This window comes from Mus caroli, chromosome 1 (assembly GCF_900094665.2).
Source record: "Mus caroli chromosome 1, CAROLI_EIJ_v1.1, whole genome shotgun sequence".
NCBI classification, from domain to species: Eukaryota; Metazoa; Chordata; class Mammalia; order Rodentia; family Muridae; genus Mus; species Mus caroli.
In genome coordinates this window covers 150,481,386-150,504,163 of record NC_034570.1, presented here as the reverse complement: position 1 = coordinate 150,504,163, position 22,778 = coordinate 150,481,386, and the positions used below count along the sequence as shown (strand labels likewise).

General features: G+C 41.5%; 1 protein-coding gene across 6 annotated transcripts in view; it reads right to left on the bottom strand.

The window, feature by feature from the left end:
• Tnr (tenascin R) overlaps positions 1-22,778 on the bottom strand; it is a 410,298-nt gene that overhangs the window by 65,537 nt on the left and 321,983 nt on the right. For 4 of the 6 annotated variants that reach the window (XM_029479707.1, XM_021160989.2, XM_029479714.1 and 1 more), the window contains 5 exons: positions 15,593-16,152; positions 13,664-14,140; positions 7,546-7,809; positions 4,690-4,805; positions 1,928-2,078 (listed from right to left, as the gene is read on the bottom strand). In XM_029479707.1, coding sequence (XP_029335567.1) covers positions 1,928-2,078; positions 4,690-4,805; positions 7,546-7,809; positions 13,664-14,140; positions 15,593-16,091 — 1,507 coding nt within the window. In that variant the 5' untranslated portion in view covers positions 16,092-16,152. Of the gene's footprint in view, positions 1-1,927; positions 2,079-4,689; positions 4,806-7,545; positions 7,810-13,663; positions 14,141-15,592; positions 16,153-22,778 lie in introns of those variants that run through there. The other 2 variants (XM_029479724.1, XM_021161007.2) reach the window with 2 other exon arrangements.

Sequence of the window (22,778 nt, the reverse complement as noted above, 5' to 3'; positions counted from 1 at the left end):
TTGGATACCACTCTTCTTTGGGCAATTGGTCTTAATGACCTGTTCCAATCAAGACTGTAGAAACCTTGATTTCAATTTCATCACAAATTTCTAAACAAATACAATTTTGTTCTGTGGTTTTTTTTTCTTCTTTCTTTTCTTTTTTACACTTTTCTTGTAATTTTGCACATTGCACAAAGCCATTAAGTAGGACTTCTTTTCTTAATTGAAAGCTGCTCAGCTTTCCCATGGCTTTCTAAATCTGGAGCTTTTAATTTTAAGGAACTCTTAAAAAGCACTTCAAATTTTATTTTAAAAATTCATTTGGATATAAAACTGAGACAGAGTTGGATTGCTTCTTTAAGTGCCCTCCACACTTGGGGAAGCAGCTACACAACTGAAATAGTTTCTCTTCTTTCTGAGGCATCTTTCCTTCTTAGCCTTTTACCTGATAATGTTTTTTGTTGTTGTATATTTATTTTTTTAATGTCAGGAATAGGAATGGTCTGCTGACACTTCATATCAGAAGTGAATTATCTATCCTGGTAGCAAACGTCTAGTTTTCAGAATCCAGCATAACCTTGGAGGATGGATTTGTGCCTGTGGCTCTCTGGAGAGTCCTCCAGATCATCATGGATTTGCTCCCACGGGGTTTCCTCTGAAGTCCACTTTATTATAACAGCACTTTCTTGAGCCTCCTCCCCATAGTGAAATATTGTTTTTAAGAAAAAATAATCTTAAATGGATGAACAAAATAGAAAAGAGATCAAAACAGAACTTCCCTGACTGATAATATGAGAGAAAAATTATTAAAGGTGCAGATCTCCTCCTGATCCTGACTTTGAGACTTGGTTTTGGAACCCTGATGCACCAACACAACCTAAGCTAATGCCACAATAGTTAAAAAAAAATCAACATTTTCTAGACTAAATCTCTAAGTCTTAGAACCTGATGCTGTTAGTTTGGACACAAATATCTAAATTTGAGCAATCAAACTACACCCATAGCTTTATTGAATAGTACTGTGGTTACCTGTTCTACCCAAGCCAACATTTTGTTCTTGACCTAAGATTGGCTTTGTAGTAGATCAATTTCTGTTTATGAAAAAGAATACTCATCTTAGTTTTTGTTGCTAACAAGGAAACTTGCGTAAGCTTCACATCTAACCTCGATCAACAAATGAGAGACAAAATACCTAGTACCACGTGCTACTTATCAAGTCTGAGCAACTTTCAGGAGTCACACAGGTGTATATCACAGTTGCTAAGTTACAGCACCGAAGCTGAACATCCTTTGTCAGCTAAGAGGACAATAAGGCAAAATATGACATGATTAATGAATTGATCTTGAAAATATAATGATCCTGAATGAGACAAACTGTGAGCACCAAAAGAATAATCAACTTGCACCGTCACTTGGCTCAGTGACTCAACTCTGCTTACTGCTTTCAAATAGTCTGCCCCCTACTGGTTCTACTTCTCATGTATATACTAAGTATTAAGCATGCATCAGTATAGTGCTAATTATGTAGTGCACTGCATCAAATTTAATCCTCACACTAATTCAGTGGAGAGGGTGTTATAAAACAGATTGAGGTTTGGGAAAATTTGATTGAATTTCTCCAAGCCTTACAGTAAGCAAGAATGGGTTGGATCTTGCTGGTTTCAAGGTTTATGACAATTGGAGGTTGGTGTCTGAGGTTTAATGAGTGAGATTAATAGAAACATACTGGAACTATTAATAGAGAACTTCCTCCATGGGACACTTTCTCCGGTTTGTACGCTTGCAAGGGTGAGCACTAAGGAATATGTTCTGCTAGGATCTGGCAGAGTATATCCATTTCCAAGTCCCTGTATCATTTCAGCTGTCTGAGGAATCATAGAATCTTTTTCATCCGTCCATGGCTGGCAGTTCTCTGGGCAGCCACGGAAGAGTTGGAGGCACTTACCAGTGGAGACGCTGGCAGAGATAGGAGGGCTCCGGGCTTGTTCCTTTAGAGCCACAACATTCACGATGTATTCCTCCCCAGGTTTCAGTCCCGTCTGGTTAAAGGACGTAACATCGCTGGGGAGCTGAGCAATCACCCCTCCTTCATTGTTCTGGAGAGTGGGGTGAAACAGAGAAATCAGAGGGGTCACTGGGACAGAAATAGGGTTAGAGAAATTGTGCAGACTGGAAATTAAAAAGCAGACTACATCTGTTCCCCATGAACTGTCAGAGGAGTGCTTGGGGCCAGGAACATGCCCAACAGACTCGATAAGAACCAATTCTCGAGAACATTTCTTTGGCCTATCAGGGATTTTCTAAGTTTGCCAATAAAATCTAGGCATGCAGTGATGCAGATTGACTCTTGGCAAAGAGTTAATGTTCTATGGTCATGATCAATGTTATCAGATTTTTTGGGGCACCTATTGTGATGATTATGTCCTTAGCTGTTAATAATAATACTTGCTTATGTATATATGTATATATTTGTATGTATATATACATATGTAATACATATATATAATACATATATATGTAATATTCAAATATACGACATTAGCAGATTTGCTTCAAACCCCAGAATTGTTTTCTTATTCCATTCCCTTCCTTATGGTGCTACCCTGGTGCCAATCTGTCATTGTCATGTTTACCCTTCACTCATAACATGAGGTATAAAGAAAAAGAAATTAAACACACACACAGTGTGTGTTTAGAGCAAGAGAGAGAGAGAGAGAGAGAGAGAGAGAGAGAGAGAGAGAGAGAGAGAGAGAGAGAGAAAGGAGATGAATTGTGGAAAAGGAAATGTGAAAAAGCAATTTGATGATTTCAATTTTTTTTATAATACAAAGAAAATATTTTATTTGTGTATCAAAGACTCTAAGGTTAACAGTTGATGTCAAGACACAAAAAGGCTTGAAAAGCTATAGATATTCAACCTCCCTTGATTATTTTAGAGCATCTGATATGCTCTGCTCCCAACTGAATCTTAAGCATGATGTGTTCGGGTGACAGGACTATGGTTCCTTTACATTAGTCTTCAGCATCTTTCTTTTTTTTCTTTGTCTTCTTTTTCTCTGGATTAGGAACTGCTGTGCTGGTACATGGATGATTTCAAATTTATTGTCAGCATTAGTCTATCTGCCCTCTCTCTCCCCTCTCTGTAGGTATGTACCTACCTATGCACGTATCTACCTACCTACCTACCTACCTACCTATCTCCCTGCATCCTTCCAATTATCATCTACCCATCTACCTACTTGTGCTTTGGAAATATCGGAGACAGAGAGCCTTTGTGTAACCCTGCTATTCTTCCGTGTTCTTTGGTCTTTATGTCATGGGGAGCCCCATGTATAACCTATAGGCATGTTCTTATAAATCAATGTGATAAATGTTCTCCCCGTTGCTTCAACCTACACATTATGGCATCTATTCCACACAGCCATGTATTATTTCATCTTGGCTTGCCCTGGTGGCTTGTCTCTCAGTCAAAATTTTATACATTATATGTAGAGCAGGAGAACCTGGTGTTTTGTTTTGTTTTTTCCTGCCTGAGCAGCAGGATGACATGATTCTTCCTGCCTTGTTATAAACCCAGTTGCCTGCAATTCTTTATTGGCCATTTAACTCATATACGATAAATCCTAACAGATTTGTACAGAACATCTGGTTAGGTATATTGAGCTTGCTGTGACATGACTATACCCACACGGGGGTATGAAAACTCTGGAGTAGAGCCCAAGACTTGGAGTATTTGTCTTAAACCTGGCAGATGATGTCACTTAAGATCTCTGAGTCTTGGTCTCCACAGACTAAACAAAACTAAATGTAAAATGAAGGCTCATATTCCATTTACTGGAAGGTCTTTTGTAGCTACAACAGTCAGGGCTGCAGGAATTTTGGAGTAGAAGAACAGTAAAAAAAAAAACCATGGTCCTGTTAGCCAAAAATGTGTCAGTTGTCATTAAGTCTGATGAATGACTCAAAAAATGCTTTCTGATGGTGAAGGATGAAGACAGAGGGGAGGAGTGCGCTGAACTCCATATCCATGAGTGATGCTTAGAGGGGATGTGAGCAGAGCCAACAATGCTGGAAACTGGAGCAGCTCTGGTGACTTGCAGACAGTTCTGGGACTCATCAAATGAAACACTGCTCTAAAGACCAGAGAGGACTCTTAGCATACCCTTAGCTCACAAGTTATAATAATGAATTTGTTTAATGAAAATCTTGCTTAATGGAGTGGAAATTCATTTTTGACTAATTTGGGAAAACCAAGATTATGTTTTATATCTCTGACCTTCAGAGGCTGAAGCCCATAGACTAACTTTTTCTACACTTACCTGTGGACTGACTGACTGTGTGACTGGTTCCATTTGGCTGCTCTTTTATGCTAAGGGAGGTTTCAACTTTCTAAAGCTTGGTTTTAAGGCTCACTACAAACAGCTCCTCCAAACCTTCTCAGCAGGCAGCTAGATATTAGCACTGCTTCCCACATGCCCCATCATCCAATACCTAGAGCTGAGCTCGGGTTGTATGTATGTCTTGGATAGTCCTCTGGTTTGTGTAAGAACAGTATCCTATAGCCCAGACACTCACAACATGTCTTGTATCTTTGGTAGCTCTGGCCCTTTCATAGCATAGTACCTTCCTTGCGGCCCCTAAATCTAAGCTGAGGATCAGAATATACCAAATCGGGCTTGTTTCAGAGAGTTCACAGTTGAGTGTTACCTTTGGAATGAAGCTGATCTCCCACCCGTCGAAGGAGAAAGAGAAGGGCTCCCACTGCACCTCCACGGTGGTCTCTGTGATCGTCTTGAACTGTAGCCCTTGAGGAGTAGAGAGATCTGGAACACAGCAATGTGGGTGGCAATGTCATGGCCATCCCTGGCAGGGGTAGAGATCGCTTCCTGGTGCTGTGTCTTGTGACCTCCCTTGGTGTCCTGGGTGAGGAGAGGTGTGGTGGACAATCCCAATCCTGCTGCAGACAGAGTCTCCATGGCAGGGCCAGCACACTGTCATGTGGCCTGGGTGCTCAGTGCAAGTGAATACATGAGCAAGCTTAACAAATGTAATCATTAGTTTTGCCCTTTCTATTTCATAATAGAAAATCTTAACGTTAAAATCTGAAAGAATCATGTTTTCTCTTCCTCTCTCATGTGGTAGATCCTGGCACTCAATAAAAAGCCTTTCTCAGAGGACTGGAATGCTACCTTTAGGTACCGTGCAGGATTCCTGGGAAGCAAGATAGTATCTGATCTCAATGTTCCTATTTGACACCCAGGAAAAGGGAGACACAGAGGAGGCTGGTTGGAGATATGGGATAAGCCAGCTTCAAGATAAAACTGGATACTTTTCTTGAGTATCTGAGGTGTACTGAATGTACTGAGCCTCAAACCACTAAACCTTGGATGGTCTGAACTTGCCACTTTCTGTACACCAAGGAAGCATAGGGATATACAGAGTATTGCTCTCAATTCATCCTCTCTAAATTCTCTCCTTTTTTCTCTTGCTCACCTTGCCTTGCTTACCTAGTTTTGTTTTGCTCTAATCTGTCTCTTTTTCTCTCTGTCCCTTTCCCCCCAAATACACACGTACACACAAACACACACACACACACACAAAACACGCGCACGTGCACACACAGGTTTGGTGAGGTGGAAGTATGCTTGTCCTGATGGAGTTCCAGTCACCAGCCCTGAAATACGATAGTGTGACTTTTCACAGTTCTCTAGGAAGCCTGCTCCTTTGTTAGTGTTGCTTCTCAGGCTATTCCCACTGGAAAAGGACAGATACTTGTTTAATTTATTATTTTTTTTTCCTGTAGATTAGCTTCCCTGGTGGGAAGGCAAGGCTGAATCTGAAGCCCCTTGAAGGAATGTTAGGTGAGCTTACAGGACTTTGTTTTTGTCACCTAGGAGCTAGCCTGAGGGGATGCCCCTAATGGGCACAATGAAAGCCATCAGAGATGGAAACCACATCAAGACACGGGTGTGGATCAGAGAGGAATAGCTTCTGGATAGGCCAGGCACTCCAGGGGTGACTCTTGCCCCAGCACAGTGGGAAAGGCAGCAGATGGTGACTTGCCTTCACACAATCGCTGCAGATATTTAAAACTAGTTATCAGGCACCTGATTTTTCTTAAAGGGTCAGATATAAACAGAGATAATTATAAGTAGATTAACATACTCATTGTTCAGAAGTCCAATATTATCCTAAGACTTTAGCCACCTGCCAGTGGAGCAAGGTGACTTCTTAAGTCTGTGTCCCTGTCTTTACATCTTTCAAATCTCAGTCTTTGACCTCTTTGAGAACCTTGAGACCAACTCTTTTAACTTGACATTTTCTTTTTTCTGAATTTTCCTGGCATTTGTTATCCAAATGTCATTTGTCATTTGAGACCTGTATAAAATGAGCTCAGAGCTTGTATTTCCCTATATGGCCATAAGTTCTCTTTATAGACCCTAAGGGTTTTCTGAGTTCTGAGGGTCCCTGTTTTCATGGACCACTTCTTGTTCCTGTCTCTTGTTAGTGCTAGTCTGCACCTCTCAGCCTGTATCCTTCAGATGCTCTTCTCTCTGTAGAATCTAGTCTTACATCACTGTCTCTATAAGGTGGACAGGCATCTGCAGTGTAGACTCTGCACTAGAACTGGGGTAGAAGAATGCAGCCTGCTGCTACTGGAAATCTCTTTCCTCAGAGCTTCTCATCTTAGTTTTGGAAAGTTAAAAGTGATACAGACTCTTTGTAAAAATTTAAGAGTTCAGAAGTATACAAAGAATAGAAATAGCGTTTCCTTTCTTGTTTTATTTTTGAGCAGATTCAATGTTATTACTTGGTAAGCTATCTCATATTTTTCTGTGATGAACTAAGCATACATAGAACACAGATAAGAATCTAGAGGAGCCCCCATGTTATTAAGAAATAATAAAAACTTTCCAGAAGTTCTGAGTCACGGAGACAGTTCAGCTTGCTTTGAGTCTATGTTTTTGCTCTTACTCTCTCCATTACAGTTTTCTAAATTATTTTCTAGAACCTCAACTTATACTCCTAAAGTGACTAGTAGGGTATTTTGGTAAAATAAAAGGTCATAAAAAGATGATGCCACATCTTTATTAGAGATAGATGCCATCATCTGTAGCTTAAAATAACATTGTTATTGTTGTTTTTTCCCCTTGCTCTGTTTAGCATTCAACCACCTGTAACATTTAGCCCTTGTTTATTATATTATACTTCAAAGTTCCTAGTTTTGAATCCCTAACTAGATTTAAAGGTTGGTATAAGTCTCACACTTCCTTGGACTTTCAGCAGAGTCCAGCTTATAACAAATCAGTGTTCAATCATTAAAATATTGTCTGTTATAGAGTTCTCAGATGTTGCCTGAATTTGGAAGCTCTTGTAATCAGAAGTGCCTGTTTCCCAGTGGGTCCCTTTTTTAAAATGTGCCACACCTGAAACCTCTACCCCGTAAAAGCAAGCTATTGCAGGCATCCGTAAAGAATTAAGAAAAGACACTACTTTCATGAATGCCCATGGTCTTATGTAGGAGAAAATAAAAATGAAGCAGGATGGGGAAATGGTACGTACGAGTGGCCACCTTGGCAGTGATGGGAAGGCTGAGGATGTTGCTAATGACAGCGTAGACGCTGATGTTGTAGGTGAGACCTGGCTCCAGCTCCGTGATGGTGACACCACTCCAATCTCCAGGCACCCGCTGCTGGAGCTGAAGGCCCCCCAGGGCCGTCGGCTGGTAAGAGATCACATATTCCGTCACTGCCATCGGCCCGTCCCATTCCAGCTCAATGGACCTGTCGCTGATACCAGCCACTCGCAAGTCCTCTGGAGGGGCAACTACCAGGAGGCAATACACAGACAGCATGAGCTCAGAGGATTGCCATTCCCAGCCCGGACTCAAGTTTCTTGCTACATCTCACCCCCTCATTCCATGTCTGAAGTTCTGTTGGGCTCCATGGCTTCGTTCTCTACTGAAAGATTCCAAACTTCATAAGGCCATAAATGATTGTGGTGCTGGAGCTGGTCCCTAACTGCCTTGTGAAGGCTGACTGTCAAATTTTTAAGGATTCTGCCTGACTGCTCACAGGTATTGTCATTGTTAAAGATAAAACATTATGAAGCAGTAATTAAGCAAATTGTGTCTAAAAGATAATTATTTAAGACCCATCATTTTAAAATCATCTCACTGCATCTTACAATTAGCTATGCCTAAAAGGTGATTTTTATGTGTTGCATCTCTGGTAGAGATAAAACATAGTTGTGTTCTGTTGCATGTCTCTTCCCAACGGCACTTTTAATGTTGTCACAGGAGTAGCTTGAAACTAGTCATGGAGGTGCTTACACAATGGACATTTGCAAAGGCTACAAATGAAGGCTTACTTGTTTGTTTTCCTTCATACAGCCAGATGTGAGATTTTTTCACAGCACACCACCAGTTAAGCAGCTTGGTACTTTAATAAATTACTGCGTCAGACTGTCCTGACAGCCAGTTCTGATTTAGCAAGTGGAAATAAAGACTAATTCTTGTTTTTCTTAGAAATTATAAGAAGCCAAAACAGGATGTCCTGTACCTCATGGCCTAATGAAGATGCTCAGTAGTCCTTTCTTATAGCATTCCTCCTTTTAATAGGATGGCATTTAAGTCTTGAAGCAGATGTAACTAGTTTCAAGCTAATTTTCATTAGCCTTGACCTTGGAGAGGTTGACCAGAAAGCCTTCTTGAGAGCTTTGCTTTTCTCACTTGTCCAGCTTTGCAAACGCTGTGCAGAGTTGCCAAAGGTTAAACCATATTGAAATAGCCTCTCTTGTACAGCTCCCATAGGAAGTGAGGATTCACTGTAGGCTGGGCATCAAATCATTGAACCTTTAAGACTAATTAGAAGGCTAACTCTAGTGTCTATAATTGGATCTGCTCATAGATTACAGCAGAGATCAGGCCAAGATTTAAGTGATCGTAATTAACTTCCATGTTGGTATGTGATGGAGGTTCCCACTAGTTGAAGAGCTGCTACTGGTTTTGAATTTCTGTCTGGGTTATCTAACACTTTCACCTTTAAAAACAAACAGGGCCAGACTGGGTGCTTTCACAGGGGCATGCAAGCCAGAGGATAGCACCTGCCTCCTCTAGCTCACATGGAAAACCTTAAATTCTTGCCTAAGAGAACTGAACATTCCTTTAACTGATCCAAGATTCATGGAAAAGACTAATATCACAAGTCTATAATGCTATAATATAATAGTCATATTTACTTTTACTTTTGCCCCAAACCATTCTCTGTATTAAACAGGTGAGAAAATAAAATTTCTTCTGAGTGAAGAAGAGAAACCTTATCTGAAAGAGTAAGTCTATACTTTTTTCTTATTTAATCAATTTATTTATCTTTGTTTTCACAGTGTGGTAGTCACGAGGTAGCCCAGGCAGCACTGGAACATAGAATCCTCCTGCCTCACCCCATCTTGCTGATTATTGGGATGATTGCTTTGTACCATTATTTCCATGCATGTCTTAAAATTTACCCTAAACAAACTTTCAAAACTAAAAAATTTGTAAATGAACCCATGGTATTTGGCATGATTTTTTGTTTGTTCGTTTTGTTTTTGTTTATGGTGTGTGTGTGTGTGTGTGTGTGTGTGTGTGTGTGTGTGTGTGTATTTGCTATGTACCAGGAAAACAGTAAACCCTTTACATTGGGTCATCCCATTTCAACCTCCTACCAGCACAGCAGGATAGGTTTTATTATTACTCCTAATTTACAGATAAGGAAACTGAGGCACACAGCAAGCAAACACAGGATTGACAATTTGAACCCAGGCACAATGGTTAGAGAAGCTGTCCGCCAATACAGAATTCTAGATTGAAGTTATAAATTATTTCAATTATAAAGATGTCAGACCTATCATTTGACTAGTTAAAAATCCTTTTGTGGTAGGTAGGTAGAGTAATGTTAACATCACAGAAGAGGGCTGAGTGGAGGGATGTGCCAAAATCCAGGGAACCAAGTCAGAGCAAAGTGACTTAAACTCAGATCTTTCATGGAGAAGGCTACACATCGCACCTGCTTTCTTCTTTCATGTATGCACAGCTTCAAGGACTGCAAAGAAGCTCCGTAAGAAAGAGTCCAAATGACCCAGACAGAGTTTTTTCTTGTGCTACCTCCTCCTCTTGTGAGTCAACACCTTTACTCTCTCTGAGACTTACTGACAGGATACCTCCTGTCAGAGGCAGAAATGGTCATTCTAAATTTCAAGGCAACTCTTGGGGCCCGTGGAACTAGTCAGTGTATTCCATTTTTGATTCTTTCTTCCAGAGAAACAGAGTTAATGATGACAGTGGTGGGTGATGTAAGCAGGGCATTTAGAATCATAAAGCCTTTATCCTCCTCATCTCAGACAGTGAATACTGCCTTCACATCTGAACAGGAGGACAGCATCTGCTGTCACCTGTGGTGGAAGTGCTATGGTGAGTGAAGGTGTAATGGTCAATGAAGGTGTCCGTCATTGCTATCAAACCAAACAATACAGAACTATAAAACAAACAATGAAAGCGATGCATACAATGAGTGGGTGGGGAGTGCCAAGTGTTTGCAACCTCACTCCTTTACAGCATTCATTGTGAGACATAGACAGCATCTTAGTGAGCACCCTGGAAGGCAGTTCCAGGCTGTGTTTTGGTCCAGAGAGCAAGTGGTATCAGGAGCCAGACGTCAGGCAACTTGTCTCAACAGAGCTGAACAATGATGCTGAGAAGTCTTCACACATCTCACTGAATTCCAGGGAACCTTGCCCATCCACTCTTAGGTAGCATTCAACAGCTCACTCACCATTTCCTGAGCTGACCACTGTCATGGGGTGAATGTTCACAAGGGACTCTAGGTGTTTCTCATTAAAACAAAACCAAACAAAAACCATTTGCTGGTCTCAGCATTTATGTCAAAAGACTACTCATTGTATATTTGATGACAGGGATTTTACTTTGCAAACTGTGGTTTAGCATCTCAAAGAGGTTTAGAGAATTCAAAAAGTTAGTGGGTGACCAGGGTACTCATTCTTACTCTGCTCTTAATGGACTGTTGTTTCTGGGAAAAACCTGTGTCTGACTTCTGCTTTTCAAATCTGTAAAACAAGAAGCTCAACGTAACCCCCCTCCCCCAAGCTTATTTTAAGTACTAGAACTCAAGAGCTTTTGTTGTATTATCTTTGCATGGGCAGAGGACAAGGAAGAAAGACTCATTGGCATGCCATAAGCAGAGATCAAGGCTAGAAGTCAACTGTAATGGCCTTGCTGTCAACTAGTCAATTGTACTGATGCTGCCATAGAGGGGGCCTCATAATGAAATCCACAAGGTGTGCAGCTACTCTCCATGTCCTGCCAGAGAAAAATAGTGACCTACAAGGAAGTCTACTTTGTGGCTCTTGATGTTTTCACCTTTCTGACCCTTCTGCCCCCTCTCGCTCTGCACTCCTGGGAGCTGTCTTGCACGCACCTGGCCAAAAATGTCAAACAGTGAGTAAATAGGCCCCACTCCTACGTGCTCTTCACAAAGAGCTAGTAAAGTAGCACTTTAGATAATGGCCCACATCCCTTTCTGGAAGAGACCCATGGCACTTGGTTTTAAAGGCAGGCATTAAGAGGAGTACCTCCTGCACTGAGAGGTGGCTCCAGGGTTGCTATAGAAACAGATGGAGATTATGCAACTGTCCTTCCTCATGGACTTTGAAGCAGTAAAGAAAATCTATCTGGGTTTGCTGAAGTCTTCCCCAAGCAGGGCAGAGCCCTTCTGTCAGAGGTAGCAGGGATGCAAGGTTTGCACTTGACCCAGATTCAGCTGTATGAGTAGCTGCTGAATCTTGTCGGATGTGACCAAGGCCTCGTGTCTCCAGTTCAGTTTGAACAGTGGATCAGATCAAGTTGGTTTGTTGTTGTTGTTGTTGTTGTTATTGTTGTCGTTTTACAAATAGACCTGACCTTGTGGAAACCCATGTCTAGAACATGATAAGTATATGCAGATTCATAGATATTGATTGTATTAAGAAGTGCTCAAGCTATAGAATAACATCAAGACAGCTTGACTCAAGTTGACTCTTGGCATCCTTTGGATGGGGCCTTCAGGAGTCTCACCCTCTTGGTAGAAACAAGGTTATGTTTCATGCTTCCAGCAGCTGCCCTTGTGCTTGAGATTCAGAAATACTGAGGGCTAACTTTAGATTCAGTTGAATAATTGGTATAATGACTATACTTTTAGAAAGGAATTTCAATTCAGTAAACAGAATTGAGAGGCTAGATGAAATAATTGACTATAGAAGAAATGAAACATAGAAAAATATTTCTTTCTAAGCAGTGAACTATTATCGTCCTCTCTTTATTGTCCTTAATCCTTTAGAAGGGCTTAATTTGAAGCCACAAATGCAGATGCTGAACAACAGAAAGCTATGGATGCTGGCTTCCCAGGACTTGTCCTTTAGAAATTAGTAGAATTGCTCAATTAGGAGGTTTAAAAATGTGGTTTGTTTTTATTTATTTGAAAAAAATTCCCAGAAGGTATTCTGAGTTCATAACAAAAAGGATCAATTATGTAATCTATACTTGTAGGAGCACAAATGTATCAGCAATGGTTACTGATTTAGTTGGTAGGAGATGAACAATAAAGAAACCTGTAGGAATAATATGATTTGGGAGCAAAAAGATGTAAAAATAACCACTAGACCCATGAAATACGGTCATCTCCCTTGCTGCTGGGTTTAGGATTTAGAACCCCATGGCAAGACATGACTCTTCTGTCATTTTCTACAATATAGAAATGACATATGGAGTTGGTTACTGTCTGTGCTATAGTCATCTGGAACAAAATGAGTCATGTCTGTTTAATATTCTATACTAATTGTTAGAATGAGAGCTCCTTGGTAATTTCATAAATCAATTCCATCCTACAACCTGTAAGCTAACCAGATAAACAAAGAACTGGAGCCACCCTCCCTTAAGCAGTGATAAAAGATGCTGATGGGCAAGGGAGATATTTTTCAGCAGGTGAGTTAAAGGCCAGCTTTACCTAGTATGGTCCAGTGATCTTTTCCTGTTTGCTGTGATTTGAATACTGCTTGCGTGTATTCCTCTAGCCTTCAAGAATTGAAATTTAGTGCTCATTCTGACTTATTAAAAAGAGTAAAACTCAGTGATCCAGACTAGCTAGCTCATCAGAGTGGACCCCATGATTGAATCCTAGCAGCGTAATAAGGAAATGAGACAATATGCACCATAATCCCTATCTCTTCTCATGAGACTCCTTGTTCTATGTGGATACTTTGCCAATTAGAAGGCTATCACTAGATGTAGCCACCTTTCCTTGAACTTCTAGAAGTGCTATTCCAAATAAACCTCTTTATAACCGCCCCAACTGTTTTTGTGTTATTTGACAACAGAATAGGCTAATAAACCAGGCACCCTCCCTTAAGGACAATAGTAGTTAAGAACCTTAAGGTGTTGTCATCTCTACTGTCATTGTCTTGGTTCTAGTCTCAGGGGTAGTGACCCAGATCTTATTCTGAATATGACCTCATCAACTGTTATGAACTTGCAAACAGTTGCTACAGCAAGCGAATGAGTATGACCAAACTGGGAATTATTTTGTCCCCTCCTCTCCATTCTTCCTCCCCAACCAACTGGAGCTAGAACCCAGAACGTTCCCCTTCCTACCTGCTGAGCAGTCAGGGCCCTGGTAGCCTTCCTCACAGATGCAGAGCCCCTCCTGGCAGTGACCTCGCCCACTGCAGGCATTCAGACACCTTCGCTGGCTGCAGTCCTCACCAGCATAGCCCTCTTGGCACAGGCAGGTACCATTGGCACATTGCCCCTTCCCTGAACAGTCCCCAGGGCAGCGCAGCTCCCTGCAGTCCTCGCCTGTGTAGGGCTCTTCACAGACACATTCCCCATCCACACAGAGCCCTCGGGAGCTGCAGTCTGTTGGGCACCGGAGCTCTGAACAGTCATCTCCGCTGTATTCACTGTCACAAATGCACTGGCCATCGACACACACACCCCGACTGGAGCAGCCCAGTGGGCAGTAGGGCTCTGAGCAGTTCTTGCCAAACCAGCCTTCATTGCAGATGCAGCCACAGGACTCGAAGCTAAAGTTGCCATGGCCGCTGCAGTGAGGGACATAGTCCAGTTGTCCTAGAATGGCCAAGGAGAAGGTCAAAGGGCAGCAGTGGCCTCTCATAAATGGTGCTGGGGAGGGGTGAGCAGAGACCTGCACTCATTCCTTGAACACACTGGTGCTGCTGAGAGTTAACTACAATGTAGTTTGGTACAAATTCAACTTAATACATACTTTCACCCACTGCAGTTGTCTACGTCTAAGACAGCACTGAGGGTGAAGATGGATAAGATCTGAGCCATTGTCCTTTGACAGATCACTTTCAGAGTACCTTAGATTGGGTTCATAAGAAGTGACTTATTGAAATAATGTTCCCAGAAGAAATTTGCCATAGTGGTTTGGGTGAGGGGATCAGGAAGAAACATGGCTGAGCCGGAGTGTGGTTATGCAAAGTCCCTGGAAGAGTGACTCAGGTTCCTCCAGAGGTGAGCACTTGCACCCAAGATGATATTATGCTTGTTCCTTATCACCTGACTGCCTGGATCTGAGATACATGAGTCTGTGGCTTTGGATAGAGAAAACTGGGTGCAAGGCTGATGCACAACTAATGATAGCTGCTGCTTATATGATACTTACTGGGTGAGTTAATAGTTAATAGCTCCATATTGCTCTCATATGTCATTATTTGTAGACAAGGAAGAAAAGTCATAGGCCATGTGACTGCCCTAGCTCACAAGCCAGAAGCAGCAGAGCAGATCTGAACTCAAATGTATAGTACTGCTCATATCTTATAGTGAGGAAGAGAGAGACAAAGACAGAAGCAAATCCACTGACTGTTCAGCCTTCTGGAGAAAGGATATAGTGTGTGTGTGTGTGTGTGTGTGTGTGTGTGTGTGTGTGTGTGTGTGTGCGTGTGTGCGTGTGTGCGTGTGTGCGTGTGTGCGTGTGTGCGTGTGTGCGTGTGTGCGCGCGCGCATGTTGCATAAGTGAACACATATGCCTATGTTCATGGGGTGGACCAAGATAAAACTTCCATCTTGCTGGAGAAGATGGTGACTGTCCTCTGGGACCTAAATGACTACCATTTTCTCAGATGGGAGAAAGGCTGTGAGTGAATGAACAGAGCACCGCATTCTCTAGTCAGTCAGGTTAACATGAAGAGATATCAACTCAGCAGCCTGTGAAGACCAAAGATGAAGGAAGACAAACATCAAATTCCCTGCCTGCCATCAAAGTTACTGTGCTGAGCCGATGCACCATTACCTGACTCATCTCCCCCACCCCTCCAAATCAGGTTAATATATTTAAAACTGGGTAAGCAGTGTTGAAAATCCCTGAACCAAATCCCCAGGGGATGGCTGCATTTAGATCTTACAGATGACACATTAAGCAGGAGCTATATACTGGGCATGTTTTTCTATGACCCCGTGAAAAGATGCTGGGTTTTTCTTCCTCTCGTCCCACCTCCCTCTCCATTCAGCTCTCTCCTTATCCACCAGGGACCAGGCTGCAGGCCCTTTAGACTCTACCTGTGGCAGCGCTTTCCTGACAGCAGTTGGTATTGCACTGGTCTCGCAGCAAGGACACCTCCCTCTCCAGCATCTCAATCCGGCTCAGCAGTTCCTGCAGTACCTGGGAAGAGCTTGCACATGGGCAGGCTTTTTTGGGGAGGTTAATCTTGTGGGTGAAGGTGACCTGGCTTTCATGGTCTGAGGTTTGGCCTATGTATTCGGCCAGAGTATCATCTTCAGCACTCATGTCCTGCTCAGCTGAGGCCTCCAGCCCTGAGGAGCAGAGGCTTTCAAGTGGCACGTTGATGTTATACACATGGTTGAAGACCATAGGCTGTTCCTTGCTGGAAGTGTTGTAACTGGAAGCCCCTCCTTCCTCCTCCACAGTTTGTCTCTGAGCCCTTTCTGTAGTCACCTCCAGCCGACACTCAGAAGGCTTGAGCATGGATCCCAATAGGATCAGGTTTACACCAATGAGCATGTTCTTCAAGACTACTGTTTCCCCATCGATCCCCATCTTCTCAGCCAGACCTTGGTTCAAGAGCTCTCAGTAGTAGCCAGCATGGAGTTATAGGAATCTGCAAGAGAAAGCAAGGGTACATATGACCCTGAAAACCTGTGCCAGGCCACCGTGGCTCTCACTCTGTAAAGCTAGAACACATACAGACAGAAGTTCTCTGGGGCTGTGTGAAAAATTGGGAGGAGACAGTGGTTGTCAGTCAAAAATCTGGGTCTTCTCTCAAAGACTAGGTTCTTGATAATGGACATCACTTCTATGTAAGGGTGTTGCTATGACTTTAATTTTAAATGGTCCCCTCCCAAAACTTGGTTGACAGCTGGAGGTATCTGAGAATTGGATTATGAAGGATTTGATTTCATCAATAGATTAATAATTAATTGATGGATTAATACATTTGTAGCATTAAATCGTTGGAAGGAGCAGATCACTACTTCAAAGGTTGTGATGCATTGAATAAGAATGGCCGCCATAGGCTCATATGTTTGACTTCTTAGTCACCAAAAGAGCTACTATTTGAAAAGATTAGAAGGATTAGGAAGTATGGACTTGTTGGAGGATGTGTGTGACTGGGGGTAGGATTTAAGGTTACAAAAGTCCATGCCAGGCTCAGAGTCTCTCTTTGCCTATGGATTAGGATATAGCTTTCAGCTACTGCCCAGTACCTGCCTGAATGCTACCATATTTTCTGCCTTGATGATGATGAGCTAAACCTCATAAACTATAAGTAAGCCTCCAAGTAAATGCTTTCACATATAAGAGTTTTCTTAGTCATGACATCTCTTCACAGCAACAGGACAGTGTCTAAGACATGGCTATATCTCATCCCTAGCCATTTCTGTCTTCTTTTTGCTTCCCAGCCACCACGAAGTGAGCATCTTTGCTCTGCCACATCCTCTGCCATGATAGATTGAAACCTTTGAAATGAGACAAAAATTTGTTTTTTCCTTGAAGTTGCTCTTTCTGGTCTTTTGTCACAGCATAGAATACAGTAGCCTGTCCCCATAGTATATAAGGAATTTCTAGAACACATGCCAGGAATGGAAGTTCTGTGAACAGCCTCTTCTACTGAGAAGAGATCAAAGCTTTTCATCACTTCTAAATTAGGATTAGGATAAAGTGAATCACAGAAACTTTAGGGTACTCCCACGTCTCCTCAAATATTTACTATGAAGGAACCTCAGTGGTCATGTCAAATAACTTATCCATCAACTCCTTTAAACTCACCTATTCAATATGGGTTGACTTCACAAAACCCAACCAGCCAAATAACGTAGTCCTAGGCAGTTTGTGACTGTTAATTATCCTTGGGTACATTTGTGATTTATCTGGGATGATGTGAGCTAAGCTTTGTTTTAATCTTCTTATTAGTATAGTCCCCATGCTCTGTGACTACAGGGTGCCTTTCTTCTGAGGTCCTGTTTAAATTGCTAAAATAATGAATTAGCTCCTTTGCTGGCTACCTAGTCACCAAGAACCATGCAGTATAATAAATTTACAGTAATAAAAATCAGTTTTTACAAAATTATATTTCTTTTCTATTCCCTGTGTAAAAAAAAAAAAAAAAAAAAAAAAAGAGAGAGAGATTTAGACACTTCGGTTCTCAAGTAAAGTCAGAGCTACTAAGAAGATTAAGGACTAAGGAGCCAAGTAGCCATAACTATGAGGCTAAGAAAAAGGTGGTCAATGTCAGTTAAACACCCACTGGCTTACACAGGGCACAGATGAAGCTGAACACACACACATGATCTTGTTTGATCCCTAGGAGAGTCTTAAAATGATACCCATCTCATCGCAGAGCAATTTCTGCCTAGAAGTGTTGAGATGTGAAAGCTAGCCAGGCTGATCCCAAACCAGTTTTCTTTCTTTTTGTTTTTTTTTGTTTTTCGAGACAGGGTTTCTCTGTATAGCCCTGGCTGTCCCGGCACTCACTTTGTAGACCAGGCTGGCCTCGAACTCAGAAATCCGCCTGCCTCTGCCTCCCGAGTGCTGGGATTAAAGGCGTGCGCCACCACGCCCGGCTCAGTTTTCTTAACTACAATGCTTCAATGCCTTAAAAAAATGTTCAAACTTGGGCATGGTGGCACACATTTTTTATTGATAGCTTATGGTAAGCAGAGGCCAAACTCTTCTATATAACAAGTTTAAGATCAACCTGGGATGCATAAGACTTTTTTTTTTTTTAAAGAAAATGCTCAATTATTTCTTATCCTGGACATTCTAGAACTTTCTCAAGAACACTAAAGTTAGAAAATTTGCCAGGGCGTAGTTTACTGTCTTTTCTTCTTCCATAATTTGCTTCTTGTCCCTTCATACATTCTTTAAATGCAAGTTGAATTCCCTGTCCTTCATATTCTTATGTGAGTACACTTCTTGTAGTGTTTACCATGCTAGACCATGTACTCCCTATGCCTGACTTTCCTACCCAGCTTGCTAAGTGGATTTGAGTCAGACCGTGTCTTCACTGCAGCATATTGCTGTGTGTTTAGGATATAAAAGTACTCAGTATTTAGTTGTTGAATGCATGGACGGGCAGATGCATGAAAGAATGAACAAATCGATGATTTAATGAGTAAGTGCTCAGTGAGCAAAAGGTTGAATCATTCTCCAATTCATTTAATCTCTCTCCATTAACCCTAAGTTACTTACTGTTCTGTTTAATTTCAACTCTGGACAATGTCTAAGACTTCATTGAATTAGGAATAACTGGTATTAGTGACTAGCATAAAAATCATATCTTATTACTCAGCCCTTATGTTATATATTGTATTATTTTCTCCCCCTGTTTCTAATATGGAGAGGAAGCAGGGCAGACCAGAGCTGCTGAGACTGCCAGACTGTCTGGGCTCAAACCTCATCACCATAAATGTTTATCTATGGGAAAACCACTTAACCTCTCTTTCAGCTTTGCATCTGTAGAGTGGAGCTAAAGAATGGTACCAACTTTATAGGATTAGAATGATGACACCACCGTTATCTATATAATAAGTATTCAGTATCTAACACTGACTCAAATAAATAAATACTGTTTTCTGACCATTTGGTTCTTCTTCTATGCATCTTCCCCAAATATGCATAGGCATGTAGCATGTCTTACTAGTTGGCATCAGGAAAGCCCAATTCATAGTTTATCCTTGAACAAGGATGATGAAGTCCCAGAAATACTCTGGGAGATACCAATCCATTGGTCACATCTAGATAAAGCAAATCTACCTTGGGAATAGATGGACAGACATGTCTAAACTAAATTTACCGCACAGCTGTAAGCTCTTCCCAGGCCCCTCTAATCTTAGTTACACTTTAATTCCCATTTTGAGTTGCTGCAGTTATTACATCCTTGGATACTACTTCCATGCTTATGTCGTGACAACATTCTCACAGTGGGTCTGTCAATAGTCCTTCCCACGTACATAAGGCCTTGCTGTCTTTCTTAAACAATACTTTGTTTACCTGATTCATATTGATATTGCTGAATAATATTTTCTTATGGAACTTGTGAAATTGTTATATAATACTCTATAGCACTTAATATAAATTTTTGGCTAATTGTAGGTTAAAAATGAGTAAAAGAATAAGTGATATTATAAATGAAAAGGAGGACCAATGATAGGGAAATTATGAGAGAGAGAGAGATGCTAGATTCTATGTGTAGGTCCAAAACAACCACTACAAATTGTAGAGAAAAGGAAAGTTGGAGTTTTGTATGAGAAAAACAATCAATATTTTAGTCAATATCTACACTTATATAAGTAACTTGACCATGTAATATGTGTAAGACCAAATTTATTTTTAAATGTAGCCTTTATTAATTGAAATAGGGGGTGAAATATAAACCAGGAGCTTGTCTGTCCTTACTGCACCAATAATTGGTCATTTCTGGATGATTGGCATGTTGAAAGAGTGCAAATCTTGTCATCTGAGGAAGAGAAATTTAACATTTCATTCAGAGAGGTGAGAACATGGGACGTTCACATGTTATTTTATTACCCATTCATTTGACAGATATTTATTGAGTGGTCATTAAATCCCTGCCCTGTGTTTATGGAAATTACATTCATATGTATGGGATTGGAAGGGTGTAGCATAAGGGGACAGAGAAAATAAATACAAAACTTAATATTATATATACAAATAAATTACTTGATATTTGTCATATAATCATATATTATATGATACATATGTCTGTGTTTGTTTCAGTCAAGAAAAGATAGCTATTATGGAGAGGAAAAAAATTGATGAAAGGAGTTTGTGAGTTAAGCAGGTGAGAGTTCATGGTCATATTTATAGAGTGATATCCTGAAAGGCTTGTCTGATCAGCTCACGGCTGAGCAGATACTTGACAGAACTGGGGTAGAGTGTCTAGCAAAAGAGAGGGGCTGTACAGTTCAACCGCTGGGAACAGCAAATGCAGGGGCTCTGGGCAGGGGTGGGTCTCAGCCATCTGTGTAACAGGATGTCTGGGGCAAGGTTAGGAAGGGGATGTGGAAAGGTCCTGTAGAACAGGGCTTTGTCCTTCACTGCCGTTAATGTTCACTGTCCTCAAATGCTCCCGGTGCCACCATTGGTTATGAGTAGCTCCCATTCCTTGAGAAACTCCCAGCTTCAGAGAGAAGTAAAACACAAGCAGGCTAGTGCATGGTGATGAGCATGACTAAGGAGCATTCCCGTTATCCTGAGAGGATGGCTATAGGTCCTCCCTGTAGCAGGAAAAGTGACCCTGAGGAGGTCAGGACTCTTGGTGCTGTTTGTCAAATATTTCTGGTCTGGCTTTCAAGCACATCATAGGACTAGATTTTCTAACCTTCTTTGGGTGTGTGAGACCACATCTCTGGTTCTGGCTAGAGAATCATTATGAGCTCTATTCCTCTATGTCTCTAAGTGGCTGCATGGAACAGAGACCCTTTTTCCATGCTAGTAATTGCAGTACAGTGTTTGGTTTTGGAAGCACAGTTTTGGAGATTGATTTTTCTCACATATAACTTACTCTACCCATGTATAACATTAGCATGGATCTTAATAAATTTTTCTGTAGGTTAGGAGAAGATGGATGATAGTTAGAGAAGGAGGAGGGGGAGGGGAGAGGGAGGAGAAGAAGAAGGAGGAGGAGGAGGAGAAGGAGAAGAAGAAGAAAGAGGAGGAGGAGAAGGAGAAGAAGAAAGAGGAGGAGGAGAAGGAGAAGGAGAAGGAGAAGGAGAAGGAGAAGAAGAAGAAGAAGAAGAAGAAGAAGAAGAAGAAGAAGAAGAAGAAGAAGAAGAAGAAGAAGAAGAAGAAGAAGAAGAAGAAGAAGAAGAAGAAGAAGAAGAAGTTCATTCTAGAACTGTACTTGCTGAAACTGATATTCAGAATATGGTGTGTTCAATGAGTGTGTTTAAAGGGCTGCTGGTGTTGAGGGATTGGACTTTTACACCACACAAGGGCCTGGAAAGATGGTTTCCATATGTAAGCAATAGCTTTCCTAGTTGGGTAAGCTAGTGTCTGTGATGGCATGTAGTATATGTCTGTCTGGTCACTGGAGGTATCCAGGTACAGGTCAAATATTTTGAGAATTCTGAAGAAGGGTTTTTATTCACCAGAGGAAAATAAACAGGGCTAAAATCAATGGTAAATGTTTTCCAGTATTTTACAGAGTCCTGCTCTTAGTGGGTTTTTAGGAATCTACTCACTTCCTGGGCATGCTGCTTTCTTTGACTTTCCATAACAGAGTCCCATAAAAGGGCAGCTGAAAACAGCAGCACTTCAAAATCAAGTTATCCTCAAGGTTGTCTCTTCCCCAGGACTCTGAGTGACTCTGTTTGTGTCTCTTTCTAAGCTTCGGTTGATGACCTGCACACCTTGGCATTTCCTGCCTAGTAGATATATCAGTGCAAACTGTCTGCCTGCATATCAGAGTCTTTGCATAGCAATCTTCTGAGACATGCTGTTGTGTTCAATGAGGGCTGCAGCCTATTCCAGCTTCACCTCATGTTAACATAGTTAACCTTATCTATAATGAGCTTGCTTCCAAGTAGAACCACATCCTGAAGTGCTGTTGGCTAAGACTTCAACCTAGACACAATGAGAAGACAAGACTCAATCTATAAAAAAAAATAGTACCCAAGGAGCTAAAGGGATCTGCAACCCTATAGGTGGAACAACAATATGAACTAATCAGTACCCCAGAGCTCCTGTCTCTAGCTGCATATGTATCAAAAGATGGCCTAGTCGGCCATCAGTGGAAAGAGAGGCCCATTGGTCCTGCAAACTTTATATGCCTCAGTACAGGGGAACGCCAGGGCCAAGAAGTGGGAGTGGGTGGGTAGGGGAGTCAGGGGTAGGGTATGGGGGACTTTCAGGATAGCATTTGAAATGTAAATGAGGAAAATACCTAATAAAAACATTTAAAAAAAAAAGAAAAAACATACCAGGAGTCATTAGAACAAGCTGTGTACCTGCCTTGTGCTATGTTATGTGTTCTTGCAGCAACATCTGTAAGCTAGAGAGGAGTAATATTTAAGATATTCAAGATATTTATGGCACAAGTATGACTTGGGGGGCGTAACCAATCAGAATGGGGCTCCCACACATGTAAAGGAGACATCAATCACTCTAGTTTGGATGTACAGTAGATAAACTCCTATGGTGATATTCTGTGATGGTAGGTCCTCTCCTCCCTCTCCCTCTCCCTCTCCCTCTCCTCCCTCTCCCTCT